The 12,373-nt window shown below is 35.6% G+C and overlaps 1 protein-coding gene across 1 annotated transcript in view; it reads right to left on the reverse strand.

The window, feature by feature from the left end:
• Window positions 1-12,373, reverse strand: part of CPS1 (carbamoyl-phosphate synthase 1, mitochondrial) — a 111,656-nt gene that overhangs the window by 64,276 nt on the left and 35,007 nt on the right. Inside the window, exons 13-18 of the mRNA XM_005874179.2 lie at window positions 11,697-11,792; window positions 7,944-8,133; window positions 6,866-7,023; window positions 5,012-5,140; window positions 2,102-2,246; window positions 440-650 (exon numbers count right to left, since the gene is read on the reverse strand). Coding sequence (XP_005874241.1) covers window positions 440-650; window positions 2,102-2,246; window positions 5,012-5,140; window positions 6,866-7,023; window positions 7,944-8,133; window positions 11,697-11,792 — 929 coding nt within the window. The remainder of the gene's footprint in view (window positions 1-439; window positions 651-2,101; window positions 2,247-5,011; window positions 5,141-6,865; window positions 7,024-7,943; window positions 8,134-11,696; window positions 11,793-12,373) is intronic.

The following is a 12,373-nucleotide window of genomic DNA, read 5'->3' on the forward strand; positions in this document are numbered from 1 at the left end:
TTTTGTCTTGTGGAATTTTTGCTAAAATAAAATAATGCATATTGAATGTTTGAGTCAAGTGAACTATATATTATTTGTCCACCATTTGCTACATGTGAAAAAGCCGATTGAGAACTAAAATTAAGGATTAATTTGCACTTTTTAACAACATCTGCAAAGTGTAATTAAGAAGCAGATTTTTCCCCAGCCTGCTTTGACCACCCAGATTTTGATTAGTTTGTGATTAGCCAGCAAACAAAGCCAGCTAGCAATACCATTTGCCTCAATCTGGCAGCAAGCTCATTAATAACCATGTCCTGAGGGCCCTAAATGAATTGGAGCCAGCATACAGAAATGGGGACTTTAGTTTGTAAACGTAGCACAGTCTTCAGTAGCTGCCAGTTTCCCAGTTCTCTCTGTGAAACATCCACAAACCCATGGCCGAGCATTCTGGTCTTACCCAGTGGCCTTGGAGGCCAGGGCAGAGCTTCGGGACAGTCTGGCATTCACTTCAATGATGCAGTACTCCATTGAGGTAGGATGAAGGGCAAATTGAATGTTGCATTCACCCACAATGCCCAAGTGGCGAACGACGTTGACAGAAGTGCGTCTCAACATCTGAAACTCCGAATTCGAGAGTGTCTGGGCAGGCGCCACAACAACTGAATCACCTGTACAGCCAAGCAGCACTCATTAATTTGTGTGTGTGATACAAGACCCGGAACAGTCTAAGGGTTTGTTGGGAGAAGAGTTATCTTATATATAAGGCACATCCGGTATTATTTCCTCTGATTCTTGTTTTACCTGTATTATTCTGACATTTATAGAAAGCCTCCTAACCTTTCCCAAACTCATATAGCTGTCAAGGCTTCAGTCATCTACTTACTGAATTGACATTAACTTTTCAATTTCCCTTCTCTTCATCTCAAATTATCTCTCTCTCAAGTTCTTCCTCCCATAAAATATCATCTCCCCTTCACTCAGACTGGCTCTCCACCTGTTTCTATATCTCATTCCTTCCCATTTTCTCACTCCTCTTCAATCAAAGCCCTTTGTATATTTAATCTCTTAGTCTGTAGTCACCATCCCTTCTGCCTGAAAACATGCCAGATCTCTAGGAGCTCAAGAAGCCCCTCCCTCAACAATGCTAGATAATCACAAGAACCATCTCTCATTCTTTACATGATTACACTTCTTGAAAGTTTACCAATTCTGCTTGTCATTCATTGAGATATAATTCTATTCACTATGGCTCACATAACCAATATTGTATTGAAACTATCCTCTTGAACATCCAAAGCCACATTAAAAACTCATTTTTAACCTTTTAGAGCATTTTATACAGCCCATACCAAAGCTCTTTTATGAAATATTTTCTTAGGTTGGCTTACTTGATACCGTACTCCCCTGCTTTTCTTCCTATCATTCTTTTTTATTCCACACTAACCCTTCCTCTTTCTTCTGCCTTTTAAAATCTAAATGTTACATCCTTGACCCTATTCTCTTTTTTTCTCTTCCTCTACCCTTGAATACTTAGTAAATGCTTCCAGCTTCAATTATTACCTTTATACCAATGACTTTCAATGACTTTATATCAAATTCTCTACTTCTATCACATTCTTGAATTCTAATCCTATACTCTTAACCCTCTTCTTGTGAGTTTCACCCATACATCAAATGTAGCATTTCTAAATCCTAAGTCAATATCTGTGCCCCCTAGTCTAACTAGTTTCCTTCCTGAGAGACCCATTTCTATTACTTGTGGCTATTTTCTCATTCACTAGGGACAAACACCTCAGTCTGCTTTAAGTCTTCTTAACATCACTACTTACTTCTCAACATCAAGTCTTATAGATTTCACCTTCACATTATATTGCTTAGATTTGATGCCTTCCTCAATTGAAATCAGGATAATAATCCCTGCCTTACTTCATAGGATTTTTCTGATGATCAAATAAAATGTGAGAGTATTTTCAATTTGACTATATGTATAAAAATGTTTATCACTAGACTGTCAGCTAAGAATGGCAATTTAAAGGAAAAAACTTAATAAAGACTGCTATGGGCTATCAGACACATGAGCTGAAGGCATTATTATAATTCTTAAAGATTCTTTGCCTACCTGTATGAACGCCCATGGCATCAACATTTTCCATGTTACACACAGTGACACAATTGTCATCAGCATCTCGGACTACTTCATATTCTATTTCTTTCCATCCCGTCACTGACCTCTCCACCAGGATCTGGTTGGTCATAGCAAAGGCCTAAAAATGGGTAACAAAAGGTATCAAAAAGTAAGAAAAGGCACTGGTTTAAACATGAGTATTTTCAACGTCCTGGCCTAAATACTGGTCAACACTGAAGTCTCAAGCCCAGCCTCCATCCTCCTCTGCTCTCCGGAAGGCACAATGTGTCAAAAAATCAGTGAGGTACTAGGAATAGCATCCTGCAGTGAATATGCTTGATTTACATTATTGAGGCTTGCCATTCAAAGTGCTGATATGACATTAAATCAAACTAATTTGGGAAAATAATTGAGCAATCAGGCAGAGGGAAATGAAATTATTTTGGCAGCTAGGCTTCTGTGAAACCAGAAAATGTGATAAGTGTGAATAAATATAGAAACATAAATCTAAAGACTCTGGCTTTCTCCAAAATAGCTCAGGGTGCTGCGTACGGCGACATACACAATGAAAGTCAGTTGATGTTGATGAGGAGAAGAAAGGCGATGATGATGGTTGTAAACAGTGAGCCAAGATGGCATATGAAACTTGGGAATTAGAAGAATCATATGCAACTTTTATTATGGTTAATCACTGCCTAAGTGCTTAAGTACTCTGAGTCATATATCATGTATGCCTGATTAAACAGATATGAATTAGTATAATCATCATTTCATATTTACTGAGTACCCAGTGGTAGGTAGAACTGAACTCAAAATATAAAAGAGGCCGTCTCTGACCTCAGGACATTTAGTGGCTGAAATCCAAGACAGAAATGTCCTTTGTCTCTTAACACAGTTGATTTGTGATGGCCGTGAAAAGAAGAGAAAGCAACTGGGGAAAGTAAATGGTTTTCAAGTTATTAGCAGGCAGTAAAATGAAATAACTCAATGTAAGTTTGTCCGTAATGGGTCTCAACACTATTGTTTTGACCTCAGTCAACACCATTGGCTCCAACATGTGCAATTGAAACTGGAACACACTAATCCCCACAGCTGCCCATGATAAGGTTTTCAAAGTGGTTAGGAAATTCTGTAGCCAGCGTTAACAATTTAATAATGATTAATTTGTTGTTAGAATTGCCTGCTAAAAGAAGAAATCTGGGAAAGAAAGCATGTGAAATTGGGAAAGCGTTTTGCATTCTAATGAAGTAGAATAAAGATTTGGACACAGGGGCAATTTATATCATATTCACCTGTTGCCTCAACTTCCTTTTTTTTCCCTTTCAAATCTCAGATTTTATACAAAACATTGACTTAGGGACTCAGATGAGTTAATGCAGTTTCTTATGGTGCTAATTATAACCTCAAGAGAATAGGGGTACTTTAGGATATAATGATATCAGTAGTTATTCTCAAGAGAAAATCAAGGTTTTCATCAAAGAAAATCATTCAAGGCCTATTAATTATTTTAGAGTAATATGAATATGAATAAAAAGTATCCCAGTCCAAAATTGTCTTCATTAGTAAAAATTGTTAGACAATTCAGTATTCAAGAGGTTTCTATACTGTAAAAAGTATATATTTTTAATAGAGCATAAATACATATTGTCACTATTGGCATTAATAATAAGATTTCTAATATTAAAAAAAACATTGGGAATATCTAATATGCTAGAGGGGAAAATATGGTATATGTCCATTAACATGTTTTTTCTTTAAATACATGATTCAGAAGTCCAGAATGAAAACAAGAAATATTTATATTAGATATGTTTCCCTTCTTTTGGTTCATCTTGGCAACTTTAGAAAAATCTAAATCCAAGTTGTTGACATGTAAGTTTGTCATTATAGTTATTTGAGTATATTTAATTTTACTTATTTTTTTTCTCAAAATCCTTCATCGACAATTGAAGGGCCTCATTTTGTTTCACTCTAAAAGTAAGTAATGATAAAGCTAAAAGCTGTGCTTGGGCTCTTTACTTAGCTCTCCCCAAAATTGCCTTCACAGAGACTCTCTTGCATGACTTCCATGTATGTTACATGGCCCTTTGGCTGCACATGCATGCACTCAACAAGCCCCCAGGACTGCCAGGAACTGCTGTACTCTGAGGAAATGGAGTGTGGGCAAAACTCTCTTCTTTCATAAAGCATGTTTTCTGTGTTCATCTCTAATTTATTTTTTGGACCACATCTTAATTTTCTCCAGATTTGCCTTCTAATACTTAAGAAAAGAAGTATTCAGTAGTATGTTAAAGTCATTTTGATAGTAATAAATTATAAACACTCAAATCTCACTCTTGCTTATACCCGTATGTGTGTGTTAGTTGGCAGAGAGCTCACTTGATTATGTTATTAAGAGGTGTTTATACTATATATACATTCAACAGCTGAGTTTGAGGTAAAGTTAAACTAGTCAATGTGTGGTGTTTCACTTAGTGGATGTCATTCATTTGATATTATTTCAAAAAATAATGGAACATGGAACATTATATTCTAGTTGTTTTTAACCACTAAAATATATTGTAGCATTATGGATGTTTTGGAACAGACTATGAAGCAGAGGAAGGTAGAATTGGATTGACTTCATAACACTGAAATCAATAGACAGGAAAATAAAGATTGACCTTTACGTAGAGTCACCACCAATTTACCTAGGACTATCTGGCTTAACACTCTGTTCCAATATAAATAATTATACTGCATTTCCTTTTCAAAGGAGTTGTATTTGGATAACACTTTTAGAGAACATGACAGTGATTTAATAAATAGAAAAAAAGATTATTTTTGTCTACATAACTTTCTCTAATGGAAAGGGTATGTCACATCATTGTCTCGATTGTTAAGATGGTCTATGAAGATACATACCTTTGTGCTGAGGTCCACTAAGGTCTCCTTATTAGGACAGATGCCTGAGCCTAACCCACCCAGGGCATAGGCAGAACGGATCATCACTGGGTAGCCAATGGAGTCTGCTGCCTTCAGCGCATCCTCAATCTGTCAACAAGAACAAGAACTCGGAGTTTAAAAGCTGACCACACTGGCAGAAACAATCATTCCAAGAGAGTCTGGCCATTCAGGTAGATCAGTTTATTTGAGGGGAATGACTATGGACATGTTCTATTATCCTCTCATCTCCTTCTATAAAGCAAGTGTTGTATTACAATTTTTAAGTAAAATTCTAGGATTCTTTCAGTATACAGTGAAGACCCTTTTTAATTTCTTTGTGGTGAATTTTATTTTTGCATTTAAAAAAACCAACATAAAGCAATGGCCCAAACTAAAATATCCTGCATTAATTTGAGAATGGAAACCATATTGAATTTTTAATTCAGCTTAAAAGTCTTCATCTTTTAATGAAACAAGGTTTTCTGTTGCTGAAACTAACTTGGAATTACTGCAATAAGCCATTAGGAATATTATATAGAGAAATTTTTCATTTTTCAAGTTCAGTCAGAGAGCAGTCCCAAAAGCTTGGAATTCTTTTTTATAACTTACAAAATACAACACATGATGGCTATATTTTTCTGTCATGGAATATTATTACACTACCAATGGGAATGTAATTACACCTTTCCCATATGCCTGTTTCTCATCCTGAGGAAGCAAGGACATAATTAAATCTGGCAATGAAAGAATGAATGGATGGCAGGGGCTTTCCAAATGTTCAGCGGAGCTGTCCTGGGATTATTCCTGACTGACAGCTTTGTAACATAGCACGTACTTGACAGCATTCTTTTCTGAAACATGCATGACCCACATTTAGTCAGTCCAGCTGTACTCCCCTTATCCCTAAGGGTTTGCCTATTTCTTCAATGGGGAAGTTGCATCAAAAACTGCATCCAGTACCCCCACTCCAATGACTATATGTGGAAATCAGGACTAAAGTCAGGGGCAAAAACAGATGCATAGAAAGCTGACTTTTTCTCCGTGCCCATCAATAGACACGGGATATGATGGAAACGGTTAATAGAAATGCAATATAATCTGTCCTCTTTCAACATCTAAGCCATGGATTTCTCAGTCATAAATCTTACTAATTAGATCCAATGGCTTTTTTATCTTAATAATCTCATTTTTAAATGTTTATCTCATTTTAATAAGAAAATTTAAATCTAATGATTTTCCATTTGCAGGTCGTCTGCACGTACAAGAAGTGTCACTGATCATGGGAAGAAGGTAAAAATTACTTTGGCATTGCAAGTTAGTATGGTTCTTAGTTTTAACTAAGGAGATTTGAGATTCAGTGGCATTGATAAAATCACTTTTTTTTATGCTTCTCTTTTCATAAAATAAAATAGTAATACCTAACCCTAAAATTTGAGCATTGAATGCTGCAATAAATACACAATATCTTGCTGGACCTGCATGGCTCAGTGGTTGAGCATCGACCTATGACCCAGAAGCGTCACAGTTCGATTCCCATCAGGGCACATGCCTGGGTCACAGGCTCGATCCCCAGTGGTGGGCATGCAGGAGGCAGCCAATCAATGATTCTCTTTCATCATTGATGTTTCTATCTCTCTCTCCCTCTCCTTTTTCTCTCTGAAATCAATTTAAAAAATATATTTTTAACTGAACAATATCTCTGAGGTACTAATACATTTCTGGAAGAACATATATGCAAGTATAATAATTGTAACTTTTCTTTTAGGCATGACAAACATTCTCCCTACAACCAAACAGATAATGGCCTTGTCCCTCCAGACAAAGGTTTCTTACCGATTCCACAGCAAAGCTCGGAGCAATCTTTTCATTAATCTCATTTAGTTTATCTGAGAACAGTTGCCTGTCTTCTGTGGCCATAATGGATTCTACTGAGGTCCCCAGGACTTTCACTCCATACTCCTTGAGCACACCTCTCTTGAATAGTTCCACTCCTGGGAAGAACAAATTAAATCAGCTTTTTTTTATCTTGAACTCTTATGTCTTCTTTAATACCATTTTTTTAAATCTTAAAATTAACTTCAAGAAGCCACCACAAGACAAAATAGAATTGTACTTAAGGTAGAAAAAAAATTTGAATTAAAAATTCTGAAGACATTCTAGCAAAATATTCTGCTGATGTAACTGTTCCTTATATTACCACTTTCTTCAAATGATTTTATTATTGTCATTAATAAAAATCATAGAATTATAGTGAGCCCTAAGATTTTAGTATATTTCCTTCCATTCTAAGGTCCATTCTTAATGAGATTTAAATAAGCCCAGAGATACGGATTAAAAATTATCAAGATGGTTTGTGTTTTCACTAACTCACTAGCTAACTTTAGCTAAGTGTTTTATATTTCTCATACAAATTACATCACCAACTCCTTACCCAACTAGCTAATGATATCCTCATTCACAATCTAGTTCCAAAGGTCTGAAGCATTTTAAAGAGGACAGAGCATTGGACTCAGCATATAAATGAAGGGATGGCAGAGAGACTGATCTAGATTATCATGAAGATATACGTGAAATAGCTGAGACGTAAGGGTGCAAGGCACTTATCAATGTTAATTCTCATTTTTCATTCATAATAGTTCTTAGGACTTCACTGGTAACAGAGAGAAGCAATATCCTGGGATAGAAGATGGAGACCAAGAAACCTACTTGGCCACTCTGGAGCATTAAAGCAAAAGGTTTCATTTTGTTCCTCAGACGTTCTACTCATCATATGACATTTTCAGGTAGCTATTTGCTGCTTCCTCACACATTAGAGGAAATCTTTTATAAATTGTTAGATCGAATCAAGCAAAAAAATATTACACATAAGTGCATGGACCCAAATTCTACAATCAAACTTAAAAGAACTCACCACAATTCAGAGCTGTCTGGCCACCCATGCCCAGAATTAACCCATCTGGCCGTTCTGCCTTGATGACCTCTGTGACAAACTGGGGGGTAATGGGGAGAAAGTAGACACTATCTGCTTGTTTTAAGCCCACTTCGTTGGTCTGTACAGATGCAATGTTTGGGTTCATCAGGACAGTTCTGACATTTTCTTCCTGAAACAAAAGGATTCAGAATCTGAAAACATGGTCTAAAGAAGAGAATGGCCATAGTTCAATTAAGGGCATTATTAGGTAATGAATAAATTAGGTAATGGATTAGGTACTGAATGAGTGAGTGAGTGAGTGAGTGAGTGAGTGAGTGAGCGAGTGAGTGAATGGAAGTTAGAGGGAAACAAACATTTGGTGAAAGGAAGGAAGAAATTGAGTGAAAATAAAACTATCCAAAAAGAGCTGCCTCCCTCATAAAGATCATCCTGAATTTCTTGCCACTGAAGCTATCAAGCAAAGCTGAAAATGATTTCTATAGACTTTGACCAGACATCCACAAATATAGCAGGTCACCAAATAACGTGGTTTTGTGGTTTTGTTCAAGTCATTTTGTTATAACTTTAATGGGGGGGGATCAATTCCTGGATGGGGCCACTGTCTGTGTGGATTTTGCACGTTTTGCCATGTCTGCATGGGTTTTCTCCAGGTGCTCCGAATTCCTTCCACATCCCAAAGATGTGCAATGAGATGAACTGGTGGGTCTAAATGATTCCAGTTTGAGTGTGTGTGGATGTGATTTTACCCTTCAATAGAAGGGCCTCCTATCAGGGGTGGGTCCTGTCTATACCCTAAGCTGCTGAGAGAGGCTCTGGCCACCCAAGACCCTGAAGTGGACAGAGGATTGGAAAATAATCCTCTTACTTGTTTTCATTCATCTTTCTTAAATGTCTGCATAGCTCACATTTATTTCAAGGTTTAATATTAGAAGTATTCAGGATCTTTATTTATAAGTTTGGTGATAATTTTGGTGGCCAGAAAAGTTCCATAGGAACTTAACTCTTATTTATATCATTTAGGCTATGGTAAAATTGGTTTCATTATACATTGTTTTGCTTAAAGCCACAGCTTCCAAGACCCTATCATCGACATTGAGTCCTACTGAACTTTACAGTTCAATCGACCTTAAAAGAACATAATATTCCAAAAAAATTTAATGAGTAAACTATAAAATGGAACTGGAGGCATCATCAAAGCTGCTTCCCTTTCTAATGTTTGTTGGAGAACATTGGTGCACATTTAAAATGCACGGTAATGTGTTCCCTTCTTGCTAGAAGCACTGAGCCTTCTGCTGGTTTCTATTTTCTTTATATTTTCATGCTTGCTGTAGTGCTTTAACAAGCATTATACAACTGTTTATACATATTATATGAAAAGAAAATGACCATATGGCAAAAGAAAAAGAAAAAATATGTGCGTGTATGTGTGTGTCTGAAGGTATTCATAGCCTATCTCATTCTTGACATCTGGAGAGACCACCAAAATAATCGTTCATGTAGGCTACTAAGAATAATAACTTTATAAACCAGGATGAGGGTGAAACTTAGCAAAAATAATGATTATGAAATATGGCCTGATGGTTCTTATTATTTTACCTATTAGCATATCAATTTTGAACTCTTCTAAAAAGTCAACAATATTCAGCTGAAAGTACAGAAATTATCTTTGAAAGCCCTACACATCCTAGGGGGAAAATCTGAACTAAAAAATTAAATATACCTCATGCGATTTTCAAATAGTGCCTTAAAACTTGTACTTTTTATTAACTTACTTTATTTTTATACCAAGACTACAAGAGAAATTTCAGCTTTAAAGATAAAAAAAATTGAGATTAAATAGTTAACTAACTTGCCAAAGATCATATAGCTGGAAAGATCCAGAATTAAAACTTGATTCAACTCTTATGATTCAAGTCCTATGCCCTTCCGCAATACCAGTCATCTCTCAAAATTTTAAGGAATTATTTTAAAAGGATTATCAGGTGTATTAGCAAAGTATTAAATAGGTACATACAGATAAGCAATTTCATTTAAAAATATGGGTTGGAGTGTAAGTAATTGGGTCTAAACTGAGATTGGATCATTAACAGAAGTTGTACAAGGTCTTGCTACTATAGAAAAGTACCAACAGGCCTAAATATATTTGTATTTTCCTGAATGGACTATATGATGAATATAGGTATTTTCATAAATAAAACTATATAGTAAAAGTCCCATATGTGCATGTGATGGGTATTCATTTTAAAACTTAAAAATAATTTCAAACAATTTTAATAAATTTTACATCATTTTCTAATATAGTTCTGGCTATAATACATGCACAATTTAAAAAATTTGAGTGGAAAAGAGGATTTGATACCCAATTCTTTTAAAATATTTGGATCATAATTGTATCTCTATTAACTTCCTAATTAATAATACTATATATAATAATTTCTATTATTTAAATAACTTCATATAATGAATGATAAAGCACATAAAAATACAAGCCATGAAAATATTAATTATTCATAAAACTACTAAGTAGGCTTAAAAAAAAGTTTGCTAGTAAAATGTGTTCTAAATCCAGAACACACTTGGATTATGTTCTAATCCATTGGACATCCACTATTTATCTAAAGATCAATTGAATCATAATACAATAAAGTATCCTTTTAAAATATACATGGAAAATATGTGTGCATATGTATGAACACCCTCATACATATGGAGGAAAGTATTAAAAACAAATGGGAAGAAGAGTAAGGTAATTAGGGGCTATGTTCTACATTTTTTATCAGGCATCTGGCAAGTGAAAAGCTTTATATATAGAATACTAAATAAGACCAAAAGTAAATTTAAAAAATGCCAACTACTTCCCATGTTTGTTGTCTGAGTCTCCTGCTGCTTTCCCTATGTCCTTCTCTCCTAGCCAGGTCTCTGGTAAATGGCTTCACACTGCAAAGCCTCAGGCAAGGTCACAGAGAGCTCACTGTGCCTCTGGATGGCCTGATGAGCACCCAGATGGGGACTATCCAGGGAAATAAGGGCACCAAAAAGAAGCCTGGTTAGCTCTTTAATAGAAATACCTTACATCTACAGTGTAATTTTTCTAAAGTTTCATTTACTAGGTAAGAGTTGGGAAGATCTCAAGAGACTTTGAGGAAATAGGGAGGATGTTCTTCCCAACTTGGGTATCAAATCCTCTTTTCCACTTGAAAATGCAACCACACCATCCTGATAGGTCATCCATTCCAAGTCACAGGTGGGACAACTGGGTTCCCTAATGACAGATAATAACTTCTAGAGCTTGAACAAAAGGCACTGCTTCTCCAACTGGATCTTCCCATTTCAACCACAGAAATGCCTGAAGCATCCGAAGAACATTGAAGTACTTTTAGAGCACCAAGGATGCCTAAATTCACTCTTTCACACAAAAGACAAAAAGCTCACTACCTCAAAAGAAATGAGAAACACCTATAAGTGTGGCTTTATATGTCTTTGTTATAAATAGGAGATAATGTAGATAATTTTGAGGACCAATCTAAATTAATGTATAGGTGTGCACATTGGAGAAAGTAAATACCTTGTCTGTGATCAAACTTCCTTTAATAAAAGATGTGTAAGGAATAGGTAAGGAAATTAATTATAGTGACTTTGAAAAGAAGTAGTGTCATAAATCTAAATTATGCAATACTAATTAGACTCATTAAAGGGTGTATATAAATTTTAGCAAAGATCATATTCTCTCACCTTCATGGCTTTTACAGCTTGCGATCCTGAGTAATCAAATTCACCTGCCTGACCAATGGACAGACCTCCCGATCCTAGGATAAGGACTTTGGAAACCTGCAAGCAATTTTTAAAAAGGCATTGTTTTTATTATTAAGATGAGGAAATAGGCACTCATGTGTGTACATATATGTATGTTTTTAGATAAAAATCTCCCAAAATTTAATTGAGTAAGTGTATTGCATTCAATATTTCATAGGTTTGTTCTGAACAAAGGATTGGCACAAAAACAAACAAGCCTCTGGGTCTTCCCAAACTGCCAAGCCCTTCCGAGGAGAAAGATGTTCTTGGTTACTGCAAGAGACAATGGCTTGGGAAACTTGATTTGCTTCACCAAATATTTATTGGGCACCTACTATCTGCAAGTCACTGAAATCCTAAATTATACATTTCCTTCACCATTTAAAAAAAAAAGAAAAGCATCTGAAGACCATAAGTTGATAGTATGAGAAAAATGCTATATGGTATGTGGCTTCTTTCACTACCAAGAACCCACACTTTGACTCCACATTGAGAAGCTAGATTTCGGCCAATCTTTTCATCTCAAAAATAAAAAAGGTTGTCATGGAAGTCATTAAATTATCTAACTTAACTTATTTCATGTAAACATGTAAATCAATTATTTTTGTTTGTAAACT

The sequence above is a fragment of the Myotis brandtii genome, unplaced genomic scaffold, assembly GCF_000412655.1.
Source record: "Myotis brandtii unplaced genomic scaffold, ASM41265v1 scaffold43, whole genome shotgun sequence".
In the NCBI taxonomy this organism is placed as follows: domain Eukaryota; kingdom Metazoa; phylum Chordata; class Mammalia; order Chiroptera; family Vespertilionidae; genus Myotis; species Myotis brandtii.